Below are 26599 nucleotides of genomic sequence, written 5' to 3'. Positions count from 1 at the left end.
TCCAATGCCTTTTTTACAATCCAATCCAGTCATTTTAGGTCCATTTACTGATGTCAATGTTAAAAAAAGAAGGCTATTTAAAGTTATTAATTTCCCACTGAACACAAATACATTAATTCATTTCTCATTTAAATCTCTCTGGATTTTTATTAAAATTTATTTATTTATTTATTGATATTCTTGTGCATTGTGATGCAGCAATACAACTGGAAGAATAACCTCTGGCTTTATTCGTTGCAGATGTTTGTCGAGACAACCTTTGACAAAAGGACTTTAACACAAGCTCTACAATGTCTTGTGTATCTTTCGCGATAACAGTGTTTGGTCAAAGACAGAACCAGTAATGTAACTCCAAAGATACTCTCTGGCAACTCCGCGCTCTCGTCATCGTGTTTGTCCCTGCTGTGTTGCCGTACTGCGGCGGTGCCAGCGCCAGCTGCTCGGCTGTTTCCTCTCCGTTGAATTTCGCTCGTTTGATGTCGGGGTAAACATGTCTGTAATGGGAGGTGGTACGAGGGGCTTTTATTTCAACACAGTCCTGTCGCTGGCCCGCTCCTTAGCCGCCCACCGTCCCGCACCAGTCGAAAAGGTGAGGAAGGAGAAAAACAACTGAGCTCCGGAGGGCTAATTTGTGTTAATTAGCTAACGTGAAGCAACAGTTATCGTTTCTTCAGGGTGTAGCAGCTCCGCTTCCGGGCTTATTTTGATTACTGACCAGACAGACAGAGCTAACATTTGTGAGGTGTGTGAACCTGTGTGATTGAATGAGAGTCAGTGGAGCTGGTTCTTATTGACAGTGTTTTATTTTTCTCTCTCTCTCGGGAGTAGTAGAAGAGAGCAATGCAGGAAAAAGTGGCGTCGCAGCAGCAGCAGCAGCTTGTGTGGAGCTGCTGCCTGTTACTGCATCAGCCGAGCTCAGTGGTCAGGCTGGATCAGCACTGCAGTCAAACAGGTTTACAAAGTCAGGAGCGAGGGAGATGGTTGTCTCACAACGGGCTGTGTTCACTGTGGCAGACAGTTACTAACCTGTTGCAAGGATTATGAAGTGGAAATTAAAGGTTTTTTTTTCACGAGTACGGAAAGATCTGCGAGTTTTGACTTCGATAAATATTTAAATCTGGTAGAATTAAACAAAATACGAAGGAATATGTCAAGGCAGGCATCAAAACACTTGACTCTTGAGTATTGCAATTTAATGGATGATTCAGTGAAGGTGTAGGTTTATAGATTCCATTGTGTCTTTTTGCAGGAAATTTCAGTTTTGAGGTATAGGTGGTTGTCTTGCATACCTTTACCATGATATCACTGCAGCATAGTATGTTATGGTTTACACCAATCATCATAACAATGTACAGTTGTCTCAATTTATATGCAATAGGGAAAGTGACAAGTAGATACAGATAAGTAGAAAAGGTATTTACAAATACAAAGTGTGAGAATGTATGTCTAGACCAGTGTGCATACATATAATACACCTGCAAAACAAAAACAAAAAACAGTTTTTTCAACTATCACTAGCAGAGATCAAATTCAGTACATGAGCACAGCTTTGGTGGGCATATTAGGTTGGATATAAGTTCAAGATTTAAAATGATTATGTGTTTTTAGAAATGATCCTTTTGGACTCTTTCAGGTCCAGAAGTTACAATGTATGTGTCCACTGGAAGTCCGCGGCGTGTTCACCCTAGATGTGCGTCGCAGAAATGCTGTCATTGCACTGGCTGTGTTTCTGGTGGAGTCTGGTTTACAGGTGGGTGGTGGTCTGCAACAAGTCAACAAGTGGTGTGGGGGGCATTTTTATATATTTAGCAGTATGAGGTCACTTTTGTAACCATCCTTCCACAGGACTGCGTATCACCGTGATAAGCTTATTTTCTCTACTCCCATAATCTGATTAAGATGGCGATTAAGCATGCAGCTGGCCATGTAAGCCTCTAACCTCATCACACCGAGATACCTTGTGAAAATCCGTAAAAATCTCATTATGTTGAGATGGTAGCTTCAAGTTTCAGTAATGTTTTGATTGAATATTTTCTTGAGCCTGAATTTGAATTGACACTAACAATACCTCATATTTCTGGTTCATCATTGCTTTATTAGTCAAACAAAACACATTTTTGTTCTTTGTGAGCAATCACTGTTGTTTGTGGTGTGTAATTATCTGTTTTTCTCTGGCAGCACAAAGACATACTTGTTTCCTACTTGCTGAGCCTATTGAGAGGGCTACCACGGGTCCAATGGATCGAAGAGAGCTCGGGCAAGAAAGGAAAGGGTAAGAACAATCCTCTTATAGTTGGCCCTTTTTTTGTTTTACAAAAGCCTCTACTTACTCTACTTATAGTTATTCTTATTTGTTTTCCACACTACTGTAAATTGCCATTCAACAATATTTTCCACATAATTATAGAACCAGATACGACTATGGAACAACATACGGTACTGTGTCTTTCAGAGTAATATCCATTCCACTAGTTGATCCTATTTTTCCTATTAGTAGTTACTATTTGTTTCCCAAGTTATTTTTGGATGAATCTATTTCTTGCTACACACTCCTCACAGGTAGTTGATCTTTAACTATTTATTCAGATTTCTTAATAGGACTAGGTGTTACAATCCCTAATGATTCAGCTCGGTGCTTGTCTGGAGTGGGTTGAGAGATGTCCTCTGGTTGAGCTTGGTGATGACCACTAAGCGATGTTTTCTCCAATGCAACACATCTTCAGTTTTGTGCCCCTACCTCATTCTGTGTTTTAGCCATTTATTGGTACTATATTATGTATTTGTCGTTTTCTGTCCTTCAGAATTTCTCCCAGTTGCAGAAAATTTCAGCTTCTGTCTAGTGACCCTTCTGGCAGATGTGGCTCAGAGGGACCCAGACTCCCGACAAGAGGTCAGCTTACAAAGTGCTGATAATATGTGATTCTTAGGTGCAAGTATATGTGAGTTAAGTGCCAAGTCATTGTTTCTACTCTTTCCCCTCCTAGATCTTGAACACTATAATGGAGGTCATGCAGGCGTTACAGGATATGTGCCAAACACCTGATAATCACGACAGCGGTATGCACACACAAAAACTCAACAAGATCCTGAACACTAGTCTGCCAAAATTAAAAATCCTCATTTGCGCTCTCTTGTCTCCAGTCTACTTGTGCAGATACATTGTCCCCAGCCTGCTCGGCATAACTCGGGCATTTGGCCGCTACAGCATCACTGACGAAGCGCTGTTGTCCAAGTTGTTCCCTAAAGATTCGCCCCAGGCTCGCTGTGTCACCGAGGAAACGGAGGGAGTGCGGCGCAGGTCCTTCAACGACTTTCGTTCCATCATGCCCTCCTCACTGCTCACAGCGTGTCAGAGTGACACTCTGCGCAGACGCACAGGGACCAACCTGGATTCCTCTGCACAGGTGTGTGTATGTGTGTTCAGGAGAATTTGGGATAGTTATAATATTATCACATGCTTTGTGATTTTCATTTAGGGGTTTTATATCTAGTTAGTTGTTAAATCAATGTTCTGTGATGTGTTGCCTCGTAGGTGTGTTCAGACCCAGGAGGCCACTCGCCCTGCTCTCCTACCACTCCTGGTCCACATTACTTTGAAGGTAAAACTCACAACTCACACCGGCTGATTTGTTTTGATTTCTGCTTCCCACCTTTAACATGAATTTTCTCACCTCTTCACAGCTTATTATTGTCAGCAATCAACATAATCTAACTACTTATTACTTGCTGCACCGCTATTTATCATTAATGAATGTTATCATGCTCTAATAATAAATGCGTACATACAATGAAGTTATTTTTATTCAGATGTTTTTTTTTGGCTCTTACTGTAGTAACACATTGTACTCATCCATTGTTGTACAACTATTGCACAGCCAATATACTGTTATACCTTGTAATTACTTAGTAATCTTACCATGCGTGACAGAGCTGCTATGCTCCATCTCATGCTAACTGTGTTTTATTTGGTGGTTCATTCATAAATTTTCCTGTAACTTAATTGGTTTGGAGTCATGCAGTAAATAGTCAGCAGAGCTGTAAGCCTGCCGTTAGCGACCAAACGTAGATTTATTTAACTTCAGATTTAGATGTTTCCAGTTCACCTTCATTCGACATTGATTGCAAAATCAAGTTTCAGCTCATCCGAACATTACTGTTGTCATTAGTCAGCATTCTGCACCGATGATCAATAGTCATAAAGGAAGACATCCATTAGAGACAAGATTCATTTTACCATTGACGGTGTTCTCAGTGGGCTAAAGTACAGTCAGCAAGCCATTATTCTCATCATGTTATGCCATTATAATGCTACCCATACCTCCATGACGTGCTGCAGTTTGTCTCATCTGACCCCTCTCATTCCAGGTGCCTACCTCCCAGACAGCAGTGCAGTGGACCCTGACTACTATTTCTCCACAGTCAGCTCCAGTTTTTCAATGTCTCCCCTCTTTGTGGGGGAAGGAGAGAATGAGGTGGAAGTGCCTGTTGATCTTCTCAGACAGCTCCTTAGCATGGTATAGTAGCTAATATCCTGTTTATAGAGATGCTACATCCATTGTCTTTCATCCTGTGTTTGTATTTTAATCAGCGTTTGTGTGTATTGTCTATTCACAGGTGAAGACATTTGTTTCTGACTCCTTTTTGAAAACTTTAAACGCCACTATGACAGAAGTCACAGAGGTAACTATACTTAAACTCTACAGTCACTGCCTGAACAAAAAAATTAAAAGTTAAATTGATGCCATTATCAGTAAAATAATTCTCTGTTACTGTCTCTTTTGTTTGTTGTTAAGTCTAATCCTGGAATCAACCTCTATTACAAAACCTTCAATGACACTCTCTATGTGTGTGTGTTCAAAATGCTGCGGGACACACTGTACTACATGAAAGGTAAAGTGTCATTAAAAAAAACTTTTTTTTATCATATATTAAAATTTCACAGTTTTGCATTGGTGTATTTTGCAACATTTTCATACTTTTCTCATGTTTGTAAGCTCTGCAGCCGGCCTTCGTACGGGAAGTGCACGACTTTGTGTTGGAGCAGTTTAGCAGCAGCCAATCAGAGCTGCAGCGGGTACTCCATGACACGGCGGGGTTGACGGGGGAACAGAGCCCTCTCAAGCTTCGTTGCCAGGCCAACGCTGCGTGCGTGGACCTCATGGTGTGGGCTGTCAAAGATGAGCAAGGTAATCGATTGTCAGCAGCGAGAGAGAGCGGAGCGGTGTTTTCAGATGTTGTAATCACAGGGATGCAGGATGTGTATCTTTGTGCCCGACCGTTGTCTCACTTTTCCTTCATGATGTATTTTTTCAGGTGCAGAGAATTTGTGCACCAAACTGTCAGAGAAGCTGCAGTCGAAAACCTCGAGTAAAGTCATCATTGCTCATATGCCCCTGCTCATCTGTTGCCTGCAGGTAAAAATACCAAAAGGTTGAAAGAATATTGCGGTATTTGCTCAAGGAGAAGTGAAATGTCAGACAAAATACTAAATCATGGGATGAGAGTAGGTTAGATGTCTGGTTTTGAATTAGTATTTTCTATTATTAATTGGATATTAATTTTCTCTCATTGTCCTCTCTGTCTTAGGGCCTGGGCCGACTGTGTGAGAGGTTTCCAGTAGTTGCTCACTCTGCTACGACCTCTCTCAGGGACTTCCTGGTGGTTCCTTCCCCTGTTCTTATAAAACTGTACAAGTATCACAGCCAATACAACACAGGTACAGATATACTGTACCGGCTACTTCTAATTCATCAGAGGGCTGAGACTCAACACTCCCATATTTATCAGCGTACATGATGTTATTCTGAAATACCGCATGTCTCATGGTAAAGATTTTGAGTTCATTGTTGGACCCTGATGGCAGCACAAGTTCCTACAATTCAATTGCAACTACTCTTTAAAAACAGATTGGAGCTTAGCCTGAAACTGGTTATAAAATGGATTTAATATCTAATGAATCAAAACTGATGAATCCTCACTTGGCATAAAAACAGACTATTTCCTCTCGCGGTACTAGTTGTACAGCACAAATAATCAGAGCCGGCAGAAAATGGGACAAGATGATGCGTCAATAACATTGTCTTTGTCACATCCAGCTCTCATCTATCATTGATCTTAACACAGTGTTCATTGATGAGCAGCTGCAGATACAGACAACTGGAAAAACTATTCAGGGCACTGGTGTTTCATGTGCTACAGTGTACTGCCTCTTCATAGATCAGATGATGATCTGTTACATTATAAAAGATAGTACCGGTATGTTGTTTAGATCTGGCACTACACTCCTTTTCTTTTCCATGCAGGATTATGTTTTGTATTTTTAAAAGGCTTGTTTTGACTTGTGTTTGTGTTGATTTTTCTATGTCTCATTCTATTTTTAAGCCACGGGTGAAATTCGGATAAATGTGACCAATGAACATTCCCAGTCCACGTTCAACCTCCTGTCAAACAGAAAAGACCAGCCATCCATGTATGAGCAGCTCAGAGACATCTCCATTGACAACATCTGCAGGTAAGACACAAACCTGGCGCCTGTTGCAGCACTGTTCAAAGATTTCTCCTATGTAATTTTTTTTTTTTATCTTTGTGTGATTCCTCTCTCTTAGATGTCTGAAAGCTGGTCTCACCATGGACCAAGTCATAGTGGAGGCTTTTCTGGCCAGTCTGTCCAATCGTCTTTACATTTCACAAGAGAACGACAAGTAAGCAACATTTTCAATGAGAAAAAAATGCCTTTGTTTTTTGTCGTCACCCAGAATTTTTTTTCCTATCCTGGAAACTGGTGAGCTGCTACCCTAAAAATAAATCATATTGTTCTGTTAGGGATGCCCATCTCATCCCAGATCACACTATTCGGGCTCTGGGCCACATTGCGGTGGCTCTGAGAGACACTCCTAAAGTCATGGAGCACATCCTACAAATCCTTCAACAAAAGTTCTGCCAGCCTCCATCACAGCTGGATGTACTCATCATCGACCAGCTGGGCTGCATGGTGATTACAGGAAATGTAAGTATCATCGCACACACTTAGAGCATCTCACTTCCAATCTCTTATGTATTGAGGTGACTTGGGACTTGAAGGAAGTGAATAACCCACAGGGGATTATTCAGAAACTAGTAATTATTGTTGCTTAATAAATAGGAGCGAAGTAGCCCTTTTTCTTAACCCAGAGGGGCTGACAAGGTGTAATTACAAGCCTGCTGGCTCCTGTTTACTTGCTCAATGTGCTGTATTAAGTGTAGACTCCATTGTTCCAGTTGATACACAATGGGGTGTTTTTGACAGCCAGCCTACCCAGAGTACAAGAGGCCACAATTAACAAAGGACTGGAAATGGATCTCACCTTATGTAGCAGATAAAGATCACTTACAACATGCTTTGCTCCATCCAGATACAGACTGCAATTTTAATGGTATTTTTGACTTATAGATAAAGAAATCAAATGGTAAATTTTTATCTTTCCTGTCTGTTCGTCCTGCAGCAATACATCTATCAGGAGGTGTGGAACCTGTTCCAACAGATCAGCGTGAAGGCCAGTTCAGTGGTCTACTCGGCGACTAAAGACTACAGAGATCATGGCTACAGGTCAGCATCGGCTCGTACCCCGGCCAGAGTTAATTAACAGTTGCACCAGGGGGAATGCTCTGGCTGAAAAGGAGAAAACTATTTTTAGTGTTAATGGCTGTTCTTTAACATTAGTAGACTGTAACATTAATGTGCATTTCCCTGGTTTGTGTAAACATCTGCACCAAATGCCACTTATCGGTCTTGTGTACATTTGTTTCTAAACGGAGTATGACGGTTTATCTTTCACCTCCAAGGCACTGTTCTCTGGCAGTGATAAACGCTCTGGCCAACATCGCAGCCAACCTGCAGGGGGAGCAGCTGGTGGATGAACTGATGGTGAACCTTTTAGAGCTGTTTGTCCAACTGGGCCTGGAGGGAAAGAGAGCCAGCGAGAGGGCCTCCGACAAGGGGCCAGCCCTCAAGGTACGTGCCTACATGCACAAACAATTAAACACCACAGGAAACAGCCATGTTGATAAAATGATAATGGCTTCTTATCTCTCGTAGGCATCGAGTAGTGCTGGAAACCTTGGAGTCCTCATCCCAGTGATTGCTGTGGTGAGTAATGTGATGGCTGTGTAATCTGTTTTACAGGCATTTCCAAGTCATTTTCTGCAAGACTTATTGTTAAAACACCCATGCACAGCACTCTTACATGATCTACATGAGTTGAGTTGATGAGTTCTTACAGATGTTAGTTACCTTTTAACTCTTTGAACAAATATTTACCCCGTCAGCTGCAGTACAAATATCGGAGTCACCAGTTCACTGAAGATTTTTTTTTTCTAAAGGGGTCAATTTCAAACCAGCTCAGTAATACAACAACTCAATATGAACTATGTATATTGACTAGTAGTTATAGCCCTGCAAAATTGGAGCACCAGGTAGCAGTGTTTTCTTCCTTGTTTTGTGTAGTAACTTAGTAATTAAATAACAAGGTATAATTTTTTATACCTTGTATTTCATTTCTTTAAAAAAACAAAAAAACAAAAAAACAATGTAATGTAACCAGTTAAAGTTTATTCACAGAAATCCCCGTCTATTGCACCAAAGTGTTATTTTGTTATCCCCTTTCTTGTGGTTCATCTATGGCTGTTCAGCAGTTAATACACTAAAGCTTGAAGTTAATGACAGTTATGTAATGCCATGTTTTTGAGCACTCTCCTCCACTATCCTCATTGCAAAAGATAGAACAGTAACTGATCGATAACAGGCTTTCATCGAGTCACTCGGACAGTCTCAGCACTTTGAACAATATGAAAGAGAAGTTTAAATGTACAGTAAGAGACTAAGTACAAATAAAGGCTCATTACTTGTTACATTTAACATATTACAAAACACCTCAGCTATTAATATCAGTAATATCTCTGAGGATCATTCAGATGTTTAGTTTTCTGACCAAAGTTTTAGCTCTAGTTGTAGCTGTTTGTTCAAGTTTAGCTCTGTGAGGGATTGACCACGCGGCCCATGAACACCAGGCAGTCCGTGCGGTGCTCGTAGATCAGGAAGAGGAAGGGATGGTCCACGGTGAAGCGAATCTGGGAGGAGAGGGGCATGAAGCCCACTTGGGTCAGAGCAGCAGCCTCTGTCCCCTCCTCGTTCACAGTGATGGTTCCCTGGTGCTTCAGCTGCACAAGGAGATAGATCAGAAGGTGTTTTTGAAATAGTTAGTTGAGATTATTGATTGTAGTTGAGAAACTGTCCCAGTGATTAGTTTGGTTTAAAGCCCCCCACTGATTCATTCTTACTCACCCAGTTCATGGAAACCTTTTCAGAGGTCATTCCAGAGAAATCTCCACTGTCCTGGAACAAGTCAGTGAGGCCCATCTCCTTCAAGTTTTCAATCAGGTCGTAGTTCTGCTCCAGTTTAAACCGAGGTAACACGACCTCACGAGTCCTGAAGTGAGACACGGAAAAGTTTCCACATTGTATCGTCCTTAAATCTCCACTAGGGCAAAACCACAATGTTGTACTGTATATTATTATTATTCACAGAAAGAACGCTGCTGACCTGTTTGTCATATTTTTGAGCCACTTGTTGACGACGGTGGGGGAGATCTCCTGCTCCAAGGTCCTCATGTCAGTGATCTTCCTCGGCAATGCGATGAGCATGCTGATGTTTCCTGTGTATGGGAGCTGAAAACGATTCAACCATTATTTACGTAGCTTGCATGTTTGTCAAGAATTTTCTCACTGAAGAAGCTTTGCCACTCTTCGGACATTAGGGTCAAAACTTCGAATCATTCTGAGGTCACCTACCTGAAGGATGTCACACTCTAGTTCGTGGTCGGCAGCAGCCAGATAGTTTCCCTTATTCGTCATCATCGGCACACGTACATTAGTCTTTTCGTTGATTCTAAAGTTGCGATAGTGAGTCATTTCTTTGGGGAATTTCTGCTCCCATGTACCTGTTTATCAAACAAATAGGGACAAAGAGTCATATGTTTATTCAGTGAGTCAAATACCCAAAGCAGAGAAGTGTGCTGCAGTTTTACTATCCTCTGAGAACAGCGTGTCTTTATTTTCACTCACCTTTGAAGTACAGGTAGTTGAGCAACATCAGGACCATGTTTGGGTCCACGCTCTTGAGCGGTTCCCTGATCAGCCCCTTGGTCAGCTTTGAGATGCGCCGGTTGGCCTTGTTCAGAAAAGCAGGGTCCCTGAAATCCACCGACTGCGGCTCTGCGAAATAATAAGCCTTCGTCTCCGTGCGGAAAGTGTCTTTGACCGAGACATCCTTCTTCACGTAGACGTCGTTCACAGAGCGGAGGGTGTAGCCAAAGTTCCTCCTGAAGAGCCTGTGGGTCAGCTTCCTGAAGAGCTTGTGCACCGTTGAGTTGTCGTAGTGGTGGCTAGCGTTGACAAACTCGGCGAATCCCAGAACTTTGTAGAGCTGTTCGTGGGTTTCTGGTCCTGCCCCTAAAGACATCATCCCCATAGCGATGGAGATCCCGGCAGGCGCCAGCAGGATGTTGTCACTCTGGTTGACGGCGTTGCGAAGGCTTCGGTAGAGGTTGAAACCAAAGAGGGCGTTGATGGAGTTGAGGCGTTGGAGGCGAGATCGACCGTGGAACAGCCGGAGGAGTCTGGCTCGGCGAATCTTTGGGTCGGAGGGTTCGGCAAAGATGTCGATGTCCGGGGCTGGTGTGGCGATCTCATCTATCTCATCCCCTTCACTGAAAATGAATCATCCATCCATTTAAAAGCTGAATCACTCTTAAGTTGTTTTGGTATATAGTACAGTCAAATATTAGCGAAAACTCAATAAAACAATACAAATGTTGTACTTCATTGATAAATCTTCTCTCAATTTTAAATTTCTAAAGTAATCTACCAGAAGGAAAGAAACAGACATTTAACTTACATGTAGTCGTCGCTGCCTAGAGCCAGTATCTTATCAAAATCAATATAATCTTCATCCTCAAAACCATCAAAAATTAAGTCATTGGTGACGGTGTTTTCTTTGTGGAACTCCAAGGGAATGGCGTCGACATCCACCGGCCCATCTGGTTCAAAGCCTCTGGGATCCGGTTTGGGTTCAGTGAAGTGAGAGTCGAGATCTTTGATCCCAGCCAGGGATGGGCTGACCAGCAGACAGGCCGCAGTGATGATGGTGATGACCCACATCCTGAAGACTGAAGCAGAAGGAATTTAGTGTGACATTACAGTTTCTGCCTAGTTTTCAGCGAGGCATGAGTGGATTTGATTAAAGTACATTTTTACCAAAGTTGTAGGAATTAAATCATTTTGTCTTCACCGGCTAAATGATCAAAACAGTTCATCTGAATCTCCTTTAAATTCAGTCTTAGTCAGAGAAATGTCTTACCGTTGCTGTGTGCTGGTGGGAAGTGTTGTCCGGCTGCTGTTTGTAGTACGAAGAGCAAAGAATTGAATACAAAACTGAACTTTGATGTGGGCTCCTCCTGAACAAATAGACCAGATCAAACAGACCAAAAAGTGCTGTGACTGACTAAAATGTTTAACTCTTCACAATTCAACTGTTGAGGACATTCAATTAACTCTTAAAGGGCCAGTAGTCTGCTGAGATATGATTTGCATTTGCTTGTGTATATTATTTATGTTATGCCTTTATTTAATTAGGGTACTGCAAGTCCAAAAAATATTTTTGCTTCGTGTTTGAGAGAATTTCTATTTTACCTTTTAGAGCTGTTTCAACAAAATATGTCACTTGTCGTTTTTCATTTTCCTGTCTCTCCTTTTTTTTAACTTACAGTTGACCAGGCGACTTCCGCCAATCAAAGAAGCCAAGCCCCGCCTCCAGAAGCTGTTCAGGGACTTCTGGTTGTACTCTGTGGTCATGGGTTTTGCTGTAGAGGGATCAGGTGAGCAAGGAATCAACAGTTTAGGTAGAAATTTCTGCAGTTCTGATATTTAATAGTACAAGTCCCTGATTTTTGTTTGGTAAGTTAGTAACCAAATCACATGGCCTCTTGAATCTGTGATCTGTGTGTGTGTGTGTGTGTGGGTCCAAACTCAAAATCATCATCAACTAGTTCTTTGGTCCTAGATCCTATTTTCTCTGACTTGTTTTGCCCATTTACAAAAAAAAACATTTGCAATAATCTAAATATATCTTTCAGTAATTGTGATGATTTATGATTTTGTCCATGTGGAAATTTCTTCTTTTCTCCTTTCAGGGCTTTGGCCAGAGGAGTGGTATGAAGGTGTGTGTGAGATCGCCACCAAGTCTCCTCTTCTCACCTTCCCCAGTGGAGAACCTCTCCGCTCTGAACTGCAGTACAACTCGGCTCTAAAAAACGACACAGTGACACCGGTACAATGTTCAAAACCTAGATTTTGTTTCTTGCGCTGAGGTCGTCAAGAGATTTCAGTCAGAACTAATATTTAGGTTGTTCATTTCTGTCCTCCAGGCGGAGTTGAGCGAGCTGCGGGCAACCATCAGCAACCTCCTCGACCCATCTCCTGAAGGATCTGCTCTCATTAACAAGCTAGACTTTGCCATGTCCACATACCTGCTCTCAGTCTACAGATTAGAATACATGAGGTTGTCCTGCATTTACTCTTCTTTGTCTTGTCTGTCTACATATGTTCACAGTTTTTCATGTCTTAATGCAGGAAAGGGTTTTCTTCCTGAAATTATTCCTTCTGTTCACACAGACCATGAAGAGAAATGTTTCTAACAGAATTCAATGTAAGTGATGGGGGATCATAATTGACAACGGTTGTTTTATGGAGAAATCGTGGTCAAAAGTTGCAATTTTTTTGGTAACAGAACGACTCGTTTGACAGTGCTCCTCTTTGTGAATCAAAAAATTCCAACAAAAAAGTCTGAAGGTTTGGTGGATAGCCACTTGAGTTAACTAACTCAGAGTGTTGAAGCCTCATATTGGCCTCATATATTAGTGTGGAATATATTTTGGACACAATGAGGACTGTAGATTTTGTCCCCCATCGCTTACATTGAAATTGTTTTAAGAAGGGATTCAGTGAAGCATGTTTCAGTGTACACGTAGGGGTGTAGCCTGACTATTGTTTTAGGGTAAACTTAAAAAAAAGGCAAATAAAGTGAGGTCTGATTCTCTGACTTTAACATATCTCTCTTTCCTTTTGCACACCTGCAGGATGCTGCGATCTAATGATTCGGACAGTTTCCAGATCATGTTTCGATACTTTGAAGACAAAGCCATCCAGAAAGACAAATCTGGTGAGGGCTTGAACTATCTGTGTTATCTCGCTTATCTTATCTGTGTAATTCCTTTTCTGAAATTCCCCTTTTTATCTTCACAGGCATGATGCAGTGCATTATTTGTGTTGGTGATAAGGTTTTTGATGTCTTCCTCCAGATGATGGCGGAGAAGGTAGGTAGCATGGTTTCTCTTGAGAAAGTGTGTTCAAGCAAATTTCCGTCAGTACGATGAATAGTTATGTTGTGAAAGCTTGTATAAATTAAATTCAACCTTTATTCCCACACTGTACAGCCTACCCATGCCATGATACATAAGTTTAGTGAGAAATATTATGTATTCTTCTATGTTATATCATGAAATTCTACCGACAGAAATTTGCTTGGACACACTTTGTTTTGAATAATAGCAAGCAATATCTAAGACATTTTACTGGTCACTGATTTTGTTCTTCCTCTGTGTGAAAACTGTATTTCTGATGTTCGTAGCCAAAGACCAAAGAGCATGAAGAGGAATTAGAGCGACATGCCCAGTTCTTGTTGATCAACTTTAACCACACACACAAGAGGATCCGCAGAGTGGCAGACAAATACCTTTCTGGTTTGGCTGAGACGTGAGTAGTAATTATTTGGCTACCCTGTTTGCCTCCATTTTTTTTCTCCATCACTTTACAGATGTGTTTTTTCATGCCACATTACATATAACCAGATTCCCCCATCTGCTCTGGAGTGGTCGTGTGTTGAAGACCATGCTGGATATCCTGCAGACTCTCTCTCTGTCACTAAGTGCTGTAAGTATCAGAGAGAGTGAACCAGTGTGCAGTGCCAGGTTGTTGGTTTGAATCCCTGAAAAGCAGATTTTTATTCAAACTCAAGAGAAGTGATTGCAATGAGAAGCTTCAGGTTCGACAAATGTTTTTTTTTTTCATTCAGGACATTCACAAGGACCAGCCATACTATGACATTCCAGACACCCCATACAGGATCACTGTTCCTGACACATATGAAGCCCGAGAGGTGAGTTTGTATTGTTGTTACAGTTGTGACCACTAGGTGGCAGCACAGTATTGATAATCTATTCTAAACAGTAGTGATCTTTGTTTCATCTGACCTTTGTGGAATCGATTTGTCGGGTAAATCAAACTGGTTGATTTAAATTAAACTTTTTATTAAGTAGTATTAACATTTGAAATCACAAAAGAATTCAACATTTTGCACAAGGATGTATTTAATCAAAATGTAATATCCACCAGTGACGCTGTGCATCAAGTAATGTTGTATCCTTATTTTTTATTCATCTCCTCTTAGAGCATAGTAAAGGACTTTGCTGCTCGCTGTGGTGAGATCCTGAAAGAGGCAATGAAATGGGCCCCTTCAGTCACAAAGTCCCACCTACAGGTCAGTTTCTTTACCTTTATGTTTAGTGGAGCACTGACATTGAGTATTTGATTTGAACCACCATGTCTTCATAAATAAGAAAAATCACAATTAGGTTGCACCGGATGTCTATTTGGGAAAAGTTCAGATATCCACCAGATTTATTTGATGTTGGCTGTGCTCCTAGTTTATGCAATCTGTGATCTAAGATCCCTGATTGGTTGAGTAAAAACAGTGCGATTCAGTGTTACTATGGGAATTAATCATATATTTTGACTTCCCACCACTGTTGTTTTGGGTTAGGGTTGGGGTTTGCCTTCCCTTCTCTCTCCCTTTCCGTCTCTTCTTACCTGGATGTTGTTGTTCTCTGTAATGCAGGAGTACCTGAACAAGCATCAGAACTGGGTGTCAGGACTGTCCCAGCATACTGGCCTCGCCATGGCCACAGAGAGCATACTGCACTTTGCTGGCTACAACAGACAGAGTACTACACTAGGCGTAAGTCACAGACACACATGTGGGCATCCATATGTGTTGGCGTACAAAAACCCTTTCTGATCACCAACGTTATCATCTTGTAGATCTCACATTTACCCCAGAATATACTAACTAGGGGAACATAAAGCAAACTTTTAAAGTCTATTATTTACCAACCAATGGCCTCACAGGCTCAATGATTTGATGCTTATTAACATTTGTCCAACATTAATTGCTTTTTAACATGAGGTTTGTGCTGTTTAGCTGCTTTGTCAAGGCCTTTGTGGTTTGGTTAGCACTGACCAGAAATGTCTTGTATCCTTTGTGCACATACATGTGTTTTATTTCATTATATTCTGTAGCTCTGTAAACATCGGGACTCTTTTTGTCCAGCTGTTTACAGTATTGTACGTCCATGCGTGCATGCTAACTAGTCTGTGTGACATTATTTTGCTTGCTCTGCATTTCTTATGTGTTCTTCGGCTTGCATTCGGCTATATCTGTCTTTTCATTTGCTTCATTTGTTGTATTTTGTCTTTATTAAACTGCACCGATCTACCTACCTGGTTGCTTGGCTGGTTTACGGATTTGCTGGTTACCTGGTTACTTACCTGCAATGGACGGGTGGGGTGGTTGGCTGGTTGCCCATTTGGCTAACTGGTTTTGCTGGTGCTGCCCTCCACCATGTGGCCAACCATAGGCTGCTTTCCCACAGGTTGGTCTGAATACTAAATACAGAGACAGGAGTCAGGCATGATGATAGCTCCCAGTTTATCCAGAAGTGTTACAGTACAGCTGCGTGTCTTACTTTTCTAGCTTATGACTGGGTGGATCTTCGCAAATCTTAAACTGTTTTTATTTTTTTAACCAGACCACTCAGCTGACAGAGAGACCAGCATGTGTGAAGAAGGACTACTCCAACTTCATGGCCTCACTCAACCTGCGCAACCGCTACACAGGAGAGGTGTCACAATCTTATAAATATAAAGACAACACGACTTTCTGAGTCTCTCTCTTCACACCGTCTGATTCATAACGGTGTGTTTATGTGTTATTTAGGTGGCTGGTATGATCCAGTTCTCGGAGGCGACTCACAGCCAGTCAGACCTCAACAAGCTGATGATCCTCCAGATGACCCGAGCGCTGGACAGAAAAGACCCAGAGGCCTTCACCCAGGCCATGTTCAAGATGGCTGCCCTGCTCATAACTACCAAAAGTCAGCAGCTTTCCCCCCACGTGATTTTATGCACTGAATATACTTAGTTTTATTTATATTTATCTTTGTCTATATTTTTTCTTTCAGACTGTGATCCTCAGCTCCTGCATCATCTGTGTTGGTCTCCCCTGAAGATGTTTACAGAACATGGGATGGAAACTGCTATCGCCTGCTGGGAATGGCTCCTGGCTGCACACAACGGAGTGGAAGTGCCAGTATGTGCATTTATCAAGTCCTGTGGACAATCTGTTAAATTATGTAATAATAATAATAATACATTTGATTTATAACGCGCTTTTACAAGTGCTCAAAGACGCTAAATGTGTATATGTGTTTGTCAATCGACTGTATGTTGTGTCTTCTCTCCTCCCTCTGCCCAGTTCATGCGTGAGATGGCAGGAGCTTGGCAGATGACGGTAGAGCTGAAGATGGCTTTGTTTTCAGAGGCCGTAGTCGAGACCGGACCTCTGGCCGTCTCAGAGGAGAGTCAGCCTGCACCATGTGCACCCGACGTCATCCCTCACTTTCTCTGGATAGAGGTCAGTGACACTGAGAAGTAAACTATATCTTGTCCACCCTATTTCCAGCGTATATCACTGTTGAAACTGTTAAACTGCAGAGAGCCAGAGATCACATGACTTTATTTGGAAAATACACATAAATACAGCAGGCATTATGTCACATTACCAACCCACTAGGCTGCAGTGCTGTGATAGTTTTATTTCAGTAAAGAGAAATCCTCAAGAATCATCTGCACTTCAATTCACCAGTCATCTATGTTTGTCTGATTCTCACAAAGAAACATTATGTCCTTTTGCTATATAATGTTTGTATTTCCATACAACTATGTTGTTTATTGTCCTCAGGATATAAGGATTGGAATCATCTTAATGTTTTTTGTCTCTGTTCTTCCTCCAGTTTCTGGTGCAGAGGTTTGAAATAGCCAAATACAGCAGTGCCGACCAAGTGGAGATTTTTACCACCATTTTGCAAAGATCTCTGTCTCTGAGTGTCGGAGGACCCAAAAGCAGCCTGAACCGACATGTTGCTGCCATTGGACCGAGATTCAGGTTCTCAGCGTTAAAACAGCAAAGTAGTTTAATAATTAGCTGTGATAAATAATGAGTCCTAAACTTGTTATCTCTTTGCTTTATTTCAGACTGCTTACTCTGGGTCTGACTCTTCTACATGCTGACGTGGTGACGAACGCCACCATCAGAAATGTGCTTCGAGAGAAGATCTACTCCACGGCTTTTGACTATTTCAGGTAGAGAAATTTTCAAATCTGCTCAGATTCTTTGCAAAACTCTGTTTTAGTGCAATTTAAAACTGTTTCTCTGTCCACTGACGTCTTTACCGTTTCTGTCTTTATTCAGCACCACTCCCAAATTTCCCACTCAGACCGACAAGAGGCTGAGAGAAGACATCAGTATAATGATCAAGTTCTATGCCAGCCTGCAGTCTGACAAGAAGTATCTGGCTGCCAGCCAGCTGGTTCCCCCAGGTACATTAGTGAGGAAATGATGACCTAATCTTTCAGTAATAATTCTGATGGAGGAAGGCAATGAGCAGATTCAGTGTAAAATGTCCTCAGAGAGTTTATTTGTCAAGAAGAGAAAAACATATTTTAGCTGCAATTGTGACTATTTCCAAAATGAAGTTGGTATCTGGAGCTTTTGATTAAAATTTTCCTGATGGGTTTGTTGGATGCATTTATATTTCCTTTTGTATAGATCCCCAGGACATGTCTGTGAACAGCCTGTCTGTGGTGGCAGTGACAGACAGCCGGAGCAGTCTTGATGCAGCGGTGGGCCAGAGGCAGCAGGTGGCTCAGGGATGGATCAACACCTACCCTCTGTCCTCTGGGATGTCGACCATATCCAAGAAGTCAGGTAAAAAAGAAGAAGAAAAAAGACACGCCATATTAAACTTTAGCAGTTTTCATTAGATGGTCATTTCTTTTACGATGTTTTCTTATGTAAATGTCACTCCTCTTCTATTTTAGGACTGTCTAAAAAAAGCAACAGAGGCTCTCAGCTGCACAAATACTACATGAAACGCAGGACTCTACTACTGGCTTTACTGGTATTTCAGCTGCTATGTAATTTAGATTCACAAATATGTGGTTATAAAAGAAGAAATTCTACTTTTTGAACCAAATACTGAAATTTAAATGCAATAACGATAAACCATTGCCCTCTATGTCTCTCTCCCCAGGCCAGCGAGATTGAGCGATTGACAACATGGTACAACCCGTTGTCCACTCAGGAGCTTGCTATCGCCACCGAACAGTCGGTGGAGACCAGCATCGCTAACTGGAGGTCCAAGTACATCAGTCTGACGGAGAAGCAGTGGAAGGACAATGTCAACCTGGCCTGGAGCATAGCGCCTTACCTTGCCCTGCAGCTCCCTGCCAGGTACACAGAGAAACAAAATGCATTGTATTTTATCAGTGTCTGACAAATTTAGTCGAACTTCAGTGGTAGTTTTCCAAACATTTACCAACTTTATTGCTGTGAGAGGTAATTGAATGATGGAGGAGCACATTGGGTTTGCATGTGATATGTCATCATCTCATTCTATTAGTGCGTGTAAACAGCTACTATTTAAACCCAAATTATCCCAAATGAACCCAAAATATCCTCAACAGACCATATTACTTCTTAATGTGGCCATAATGAGAAGAAACAGTGACTGACATTGTTACAGATCTTTTAACTTTTATGCAACTATATGACACAACAATGATTGATTTGATCTGTTTTCCAGGTTTAAACACACAGAGGCCATTGTCTCTGAGGTGACCCGTCTGGTGCGAATGGATCCAGCTGCTGTTTGTGATGTTCCTGAAGCAGTCAAGGTGAGGTCCTCCACCTGCCACTGCAAACCCACAGTTAAAAAAAATGTTTTTCTCACTGAATGTTTTGCTGTCAAGCCATGTGCTGCCACTTGAGAAATTATGAGGCAATCGTTATCCCTGCAGCCTCTTCTAGTCCTTTTGGTTTAGTTCTACCTGGCTGAGCTCTTAATGAGCCGTGTAGGAGGAGGCAGAGCACGGCGGTCCCCGAAGGCCTCTGTAACTTATCAGATCATCCTCCTTAACATCACACAGTTGTTTATTCTACTCACTTTAGTAACTAATACGCTTCCTCTGGAGGCAAGTTAACACATCATCAGGCTTGAGGTCATGACCTTGAATCTATCTAAGCACTGGTGTAAATGTTAGTTAAGCTGAAGAATTTTAATATATGGGACAGTGACTTTTTTTTAAATAAATGAAAATAAATAAATAAAAAATAGCTTTAAAAGCATGCATCAGATTTGTTAAAATTTACATTTTGTTGGTTTTATGTCATTTGAAATGACATGAGAACCTTTTTTAACAAAGGTAAGACTGAATGCCCCTGAAAATGTCAAATGGTGTAACCACAAAAGAATGATAAATACTAAATATCTTATCCACCTACAGTGGAAAATATACTTTCTTCCGAAAACATGAAATTGATATATGGTTTGTTTGCTGTATTTCTTATTTTATTTGAATTTTAATGCATTTTGGCAACACTGGGCAGGACATATTCTAAAACACTGCGTTTCTTCTAAATAATGTGACAAATGATGTCAAATTTGTCAAGAAACATAGTGTTGCAATGTGAAAGTGAATCCAGATTCATTTTCCTGTATACAGTCAGATTTCTAGGAAGAAATATGGGTAAAACCACTTGACATTGGGTTGCATCACTTCATTAACCCATATGTTGCCCTTTAAAAAAAAAAAAAATTCAGTTCCTGGTGACGTGGCACACGATTGATGCAGACTCTCCAGAGCTGAGTCATATCCTGTGCTGGGCCCCAGCAGATCCTCCGACTGGCCTGTCCTACTTCTCCTCCATGTACCCTCCTCACCCCCTCACAGCCCAGTATGGAGTCAAAGTGCTTCGCTCCTTTCCTCCAGTATGTACAAATATTAACAAATCAGTTTACATTATTTTCTCCAGTAGCCTACAGCTTTTAACACCAGCATTTATTTTTCTTCTTGCTGGTAAAATATTTTTTCCCATCGTTTCCAGGATGCCATTTTGTTTTACATTCCTCAAATTGTCCAAGCACTTCGTTATGACAAGGTAAGATAGGATTTTCTCTGTTGGAATATACATTTGAATTCCACATTTAAATCTGTATTAGATTCTCAGATAATTACAATCTTTCCTTCCCGTTCCACCCTGGTTTAGATGGGTTACGTGAGAGAGTACATCCTGTGGGCTGCTCAGAAGTCTCAGCTGCTGGCTCACCAGTTCATCTGGAACATGAAGACCAACATATTCCTAGATGAGGAGGGAAACCAAAAAGATCGTAAGACATCTTTTATTTCATGGTGTTCATCTCACTCACGCTTTCACAACGCATGTACAAAACTGTGATGCCCTCCCTCTCTGCAGCCGACATCGGTGAGCTGTTGGAGCAGATGGTGGAGGAGATCACCGGCTCGCTGTCTGGCCCGGCCAAAGACTTCTACCAGCGCGAGTTTGACTTCTTCAACAAGATCACCAACGTGTCAGCCATCATTAAGTATGAACACACATTTCATTTTTAAGAAGGCATACTATTGAGCATGTTTTAGGCCGATGATTAAAACTACACATCTTATATATCTAGACGATAGGCAACTCTTTTTGTCTGACTCCAGCTTTATTGTGTAACCAGCATCTTCTCTGATTTATTTTCTATCTCATTATTTTCTCATCCACTATTGTCCATCTACTTCAGCTTTTTGTGTTTTTCTTTTTTCCCTTTCTTTATCTACTACCTTCATCATTTAAAAGCTGTATAATACAGTCGTACAATGAGGGGTTCATTGGAAGAAAAGCTGAGACACTGAACTTTGCCAAGGGCCTTGAAATATCACCGCAACTTTTCTGTTATCTGTTTGTCTTATTCACCAAATAAAACAAATCTCTTGGTTACATTTAAAGTGTTAATGAGGTGATAACAAGTCTTCCCCTGAGCCTTCATGTTTTGTTCTCTCCTCGTCCCGTACCACCTCAATCTGCTCCCAACATCCCCATGTTGTTGGTTTGTTGTTGGTTTACTTGGCCGTCGGTTGCTCTATTGTCTCTCTGATTATGCACCGGTCTGGAAGACACTGTATGTCGTGTTCCCACTGCCCCAGGCGACCTGTCCGCCGGTGTGTACTCTCTGCAGCTGATTAGCAGTTTTCTGACAGGTCCCATTATTTCCAGGTTACACAGAAGTGTTTTGTCATCCCACTAGAGCCTGACAAAATTCCCCTTTGCCCTCATTAGAGTCCTAATTGTAACATGTCAGGGGAGACATTTCTACCGTCCCCTGATTTCCACTCTCAATTACTTACTACCCCGATGAGTTACCTCTGTGAATAACAGCAGAGCCTGACTGTCACTTGTGGTCTGGAGTCATTCACTCAGATGCCCATGCATGCTATTCTCAGTCAAGTCAGATACAGAAGTGTGGAAAATGTCTGTTCAAGCTGTTTTTGTTTGTCTCCATCAGGCCTTTTCCCAAGGGGGAGGAGAGGAAGAAGGCCTGTCTGGAAGCCATGTCACAGGTCAAAGTCCAACCTGGCTGTTATCTTCCCAGTAACCCTGAAGCCATAGTTTTGGATATAGACTACAAGTCTGGGACCCCCATGCAGAGGTGGGCCTCAAAACCAGTTCCCAGAATTTACAAATATACTGTATGTGACATCTTTCCTCAACCAACCATGTTTCCTTATGTGTCTGTTCAGCGCTGCCAAAGCTCCCTATCTGGCCAAATTCAGAGTTAGGAGATGTGGAGTCAGTGAGCTGGAAAAAGAAGGTACAGTCGCCAATAAAGGAACCGACAGCGAATTGTATACGTTTCAAATCGTGCACAGACAACCAGTGTAACACGACGTCTTCCTCTCAGGTCTGCTGTGTCGCCAGGACTCTGTGGATGAAGCCAAGAACGAAGAAGAGGCCAAGAGAATCTGTTGGCAGGCGGCCATCTTTAAAGTGGGAGACGACTGCAGACAGGTGTCCTATTTCACACACTTTTTGATATCTCATGTACATTTCATGCTTTGGCTTAAAGCAGAAGTAAGTGATATATTTGCGTTAATATAAGTCTTAAATAGTTATATCTTCCGACAGCAATCACTTACATAGAGTGTTTGGACTGAAACACGGGTCTCTCAGTCCCTCTGCTCTGCTCTGAGTCGAGGAGAAAACATTTATCGTATCCTACAGTTTTTATCCAATGAGGAGAGAGAACGGCATGCAGGGCTGTGTGTGCAGCCAAGGAACGCCGTGAATGTGGCGACGTAGGGACGAGGACTGTTATGGTGCGTTCAAGGAAACTCGTATTTTTCCGACCGTGAAGTCGTACCAGTTCGATCTGGTACGAGTTCACCGGTCGGAAGTTACGAGTGGCCGTTATAGTGACTTTCACAGGTAAAACAGGTCGGAAAAACACGAGTGGGTTGCCTGGAACGCTACAAAGTCGTAAGTTGTGACTTGAAGCTGTAATTTACGATTTCAAAAGCCTGCCTGGAACGCAGCATTAGCGAAAACGACCGGACCACTTACTTCTGCTTTAAGTATTTTAGCTAAAAAAGAAAATCAATTTATCATTCCAGGACATGCTGGCTCTTCAGATCATCAGCCTGTTCAAGAACATTTTCCAGCTGGTGGGTCTGGACCTCTATGTGTTTCCTTACAGGGTGGTGGCCACAGCACCTGGAGTAAGTTCATATAAAAGTTTTTATATTACTTCCCGTCAGTATCTACTGAATGTTGATAATAACATTTCTGCTAAGATGGTTGAACTAAGTTGAACTTTCCCCTGCTCGACCACAGTGTGGCGTGATCGAGTGCATCCCAGACTGTAAGTCTCGTGACCAGCTGGGCCGACAGACAGACTTCGGCATGTACGACTATTTCAGGAACCAGTATGGAGATGAATCCACACTAGCTTTCCAGAAGGTACATTTCTGATCTCACAACTTTGTGCAGGTGTTTCCAGTTATTAGTTTGTAAGTTGTACTGATAAAACCTTTGCATCACTTTCTCTCTTCAGGCACGGTACAACTTCATCCGCAGCATGGCAGCTTACAGCTTGCTGCTCTTCCTGCTGCAGATAAAAGACAGACACAATGGCAACATCATGCTGGATAGCCAGGGTCACCTCATCCACATCGGTGTGTACTCTGTACTCTGTTCCTGTGCCCATTATTGCAGTTGATGTGTTTGTTTGGATCTGGTGTAAACAGACTTAATTTTGTCGAGGCCAAATCAGATAAACCACTTTAATAACAGTATAATCTAATCTAAATCTAATCTAAAGGTTGGAAATCTACACAAAACTTTTAGTAAGCTGCTGAAAATGGTTTGTAATGATTATCAGCAGTAGGATAATAACCCCTTGCAACCAAAGCTTTTAATTTGTAAACAGGAGCGCTTCTAAAGTCTCCCTTTTTAGTCGTATTAATGGTTTCTAGACATTCAAAACATCCTAAGCTGTTTTGATCGCGTGTTTCCAGACTTTGGGTTCATGTTCGAGAGCTCTCCTGGCGGTAACCTCGGCTGGGAGCCCGACATTAAGCTAACGGATGAGATGGTGATGATCATGGGGGGCAAAATGGAGGCGACGCCCTTCAAGTGGTTCATGGAGATGTGTGTGAGGGGATACCTGGCCGTCAGGTGAGTGTGTTTGTAAAACGTCCTGTAGAAATGGTTCCCTACACATTAAAGTTGCGTAACGTTTGACATTAAGACGATTTCCTCTGTTAAATCAGGCCCTACATGGATGGAGTGGTCTCCTTGGTAACCCTCATGCTTGACACCGGCCTTCCCTGCTTCAGAGGACAGACCATCAAATTGCTCAAGTGAGTCAGATGTGCAGTTTAAATGTGAATAAGCAGTTTGATTTTCATTTGCTGTATTTTTTTCTCATCGTCTCTTTGGTCCCATCCAGGCAGCGGTTCAACCCTGGTTTGAGTGAGAAAGACGCAGCTTCCTTCATCATCAAAGTCATCCAGAACTGCTTCCTCAGCAACAGGTCGGTGTGGCTAACTTATTCCGGTAACACTTTATAATCAGTACACACTATTAAGCATCAGTTAAGCATTAATAAATACTGAATTCTTCATTACATGTAGATGTAGATGTACATGTAGTATAACGCATGAATACTCATTAGTATATAGTTTATAAATACAGTTAGTGCTTATCAATGATGAGTAAAACATTTTTTACTGTGTTTATAAACTACATGCTAATGACTATTCATGTGTTATAAATGATGAATTCAGTATTTAATGCTTAATAGTGTGTACTTTATTTACAACAACTATTATGAGATGTTCTGATGTTCTGTATGTAATTATTTTCTGTGAGGCGACCTTGAGTGCCATGAAAGGCGCCATACAAATAAAATCTATTATTATTATTATTATTATTACTTATTATTAAGTGTTACCCTTTTTCCCCTTTTGTTCTTGTTCACATTGGCTTCCTGAAATCGATATTCACATTCGTTCGATTGCTCTGTTCTGTCTTGCAGGAGTCGAACCTACGACATGATCCAGTATTACCAAAATCAGATCCCATACTAAACGTTCGTGCCTAAGCATGTGCATATTTTGGCTGGTAACATTTTGGCGTGCGTGAGTTTGTGTGTGTGCCTTTGTCGACGCTCACCATTGAAGATTGTGGCTCATTGTTTCTGCTGATTGTTGGATGTTGTTGTCCTTTTGTGTTGGCTTTAGCTTCTTGTTTCCTCTTATTTTCTTTATATGAGTAGTTTATTCTGTTATTTATTATTTTATGTTGAAATCAATGTTATTAATTATATTATTATTATTCTATTGCACTAGCATCTTGACTTCTGTGCACTTCTCAGAAACTCTTGGTAACCTGCACGTTAAGTTAATACTTTATCAGAGTTTGTGCCAATTTTAAATGATTTGTAATATTTGTGAATGTGGATTCTTAAAGCTGTTGATTTTAGACGGGGTTTGAAATGTAATTGGAAGTTTAGCCTAAGTAGACCGGTTTCAGTTCTGACCAATGTGGCCTAATCTGTCATCTTGTACTTGACTTGTACTACTCTGCTTTTCTTTTTATTGTGCCAGACAGAGTTCTTTGATCTGTGGCATGGTACTTGTCTTGTATTCAACAGTGAGACTGTATAGACATGGGTTACACTGTCTGTATTTTGGGTTTCCGTATTTGCTTCATGGGGCAAAATGATACACACAGGTTCAGGAAAACACTGGCGGGCTGTGTTTTGTATATTTAGCATTGCCAAAGGGGGGAGGGAAGATACTAATGCACATAAATTCAACTTTTCTATTGTTTGTGGATGAAGGTACAAGGCGTAGCTTGAATGTTGGGCAGTTGCATGAAGTTAATTGTTAACCATGTGGCCTGAGTCCAATGTGGCTTTTGGTGACAGTTTATTTTAGTAACCCAAAGTGCTGTGCCCCATGTCCATATGGATAGCTTAAGCCTTTATGTAATGTTACTGATTGTAAAGATTTTGCCTCTTTGTATATTTATATCCATGCCCCATTTTCTGTCTCCTTTTCTGTCTTCATGCCTTTTGACTGAAAATGCATAAGATATGAAATCAAATAAAGATCTATTAACTTAAAACCACTCTCTTATTCTTTTTCTAAAAAGGAAATGTGAGGGCAACTAAATGAGAAAAAATAAAACGTAGGGCTGGGCACAAAAGTTGGAAACAATCTTGGTAGATGGCTCGGAGTGAAGATAAGAGAAAATTACTAAAAAGAGGTGGGGGTTTCATGGAGCCTATATTTAGAAATGACCCCCAACTGCCTCCCTCCCTTTTCCCGTTATACAGCACATGTCTGTTAATGGTAGATAATCTCTGCCATCAGATTCCTCAGCGCCTTCATGCTGTGTTTTATATTTACATCCACCAGAGGGCAGCACATCCTTCCACTGTGTCTCTAAGTCCTTGTCACAAACTAATAGTTGTTTCCTCAGTTTACTGTTCAAGAGGCTGGCATCAGAGGAGGCATTAGAGGGTTGTTGCTGTGAGGACGGGATCATCAGTACATTACTGACTGATTCAACACAATACATAAGTCAGCACAAGTTATTTCATGTTTTGTTGGCCCAGTATTATATAAAGCAAAGTACTGAGGGAGTCAGTGGATCAAGGCCTTCTTCTCTCCCTGCATCTTGAATTAAAAAGATTTGATTCTTTTTTTTATTGAGACTGATTCCTCAGAGAAATAACAACTCTTGATATTCTACAGACATTTCTTTTA

At 41.4% G+C, this 26599-nt stretch overlaps 2 protein-coding genes across 3 annotated transcripts; one reads left to right on the top strand and one right to left on the bottom strand.

Moving 5' to 3' along the window:
• Positions 1-437: 437 nt before the first annotated feature.
• On the top strand, positions 438-25955 carry pi4kab (phosphatidylinositol 4-kinase, catalytic, alpha b). Of its 2 annotated transcripts, XM_083979354.1 has the most exons (54): positions 438-589; positions 1634-1750; positions 2179-2272; positions 2802-2890; positions 2985-3057; positions 3142-3404; positions 3533-3599; positions 4366-4514; positions 4615-4680; positions 4794-4890; positions 4995-5186; positions 5314-5414; positions 5587-5716; positions 6382-6511; positions 6606-6701; positions 6823-7006; positions 7482-7585; positions 7822-7990; positions 8075-8125; positions 11802-11910; positions 12226-12362; positions 12460-12593; positions 13171-13253; positions 13337-13407; positions 13722-13846; positions 13942-14023; positions 14166-14249; positions 14541-14630; positions 14988-15107; positions 15958-16050; positions 16146-16302; positions 16390-16517; positions 16683-16841; positions 17221-17372; positions 17462-17569; positions 17679-17806; positions 18036-18194; positions 18308-18387; positions 18520-18719; positions 19072-19162; positions 20089-20256; positions 20373-20426; positions 20535-20655; positions 20742-20871; positions 21832-21975; positions 22067-22137; positions 22228-22334; positions 22937-23041; positions 23157-23282; positions 23377-23497; positions 23840-23999; positions 24095-24184; positions 24274-24357; positions 24862-25955. In XM_083979354.1, the coding sequence occupies exons 1-54, from the start codon at positions 491-493 to the stop codon at positions 24911-24913; spliced, it is 6294 nt and encodes a 2097-aa protein (XP_083835480.1). In that variant the 5' UTR covers positions 438-490; the 3' UTR covers positions 24914-25955. The 2 variants fall into 2 exon arrangements, with proteins under 2 accessions (XP_083835480.1, XP_083835479.1); XM_083979353.1 differs by having other exon boundaries at positions 462-589; positions 2985-3404.
• serpind1 (serpin peptidase inhibitor, clade D (heparin cofactor), member 1) lies at positions 8568-11478 on the bottom strand. The gene is made up of 7 exons (XM_083978822.1): positions 11394-11478; positions 10932-11202; positions 10100-10743; positions 9827-9975; positions 9579-9703; positions 9320-9464; positions 8568-9195 (listed from the first exon to the last, which is right to left on the bottom strand). The coding sequence occupies exons 2-7, from the start codon at positions 11192-11194 to the stop codon at positions 9004-9006; spliced, it is 1518 nt and encodes a 505-aa protein (XP_083834948.1). The 5' UTR covers positions 11195-11202; positions 11394-11478; the 3' UTR covers positions 8568-9003.
• Positions 25956-26599: the final 644 nt, after the last annotated feature.

This window comes from Trachurus trachurus (genome assembly GCF_905171665.1).
Source record: "Trachurus trachurus genome assembly, chromosome: 9".
Classification (NCBI taxonomy): Eukaryota; Metazoa; Chordata; class Actinopteri; order Carangiformes; family Carangidae; genus Trachurus; species Trachurus trachurus.
Note: the sequence above shows the minus strand (reverse complement) of the source record. Positions and strands in the feature narration are given on the sequence as shown.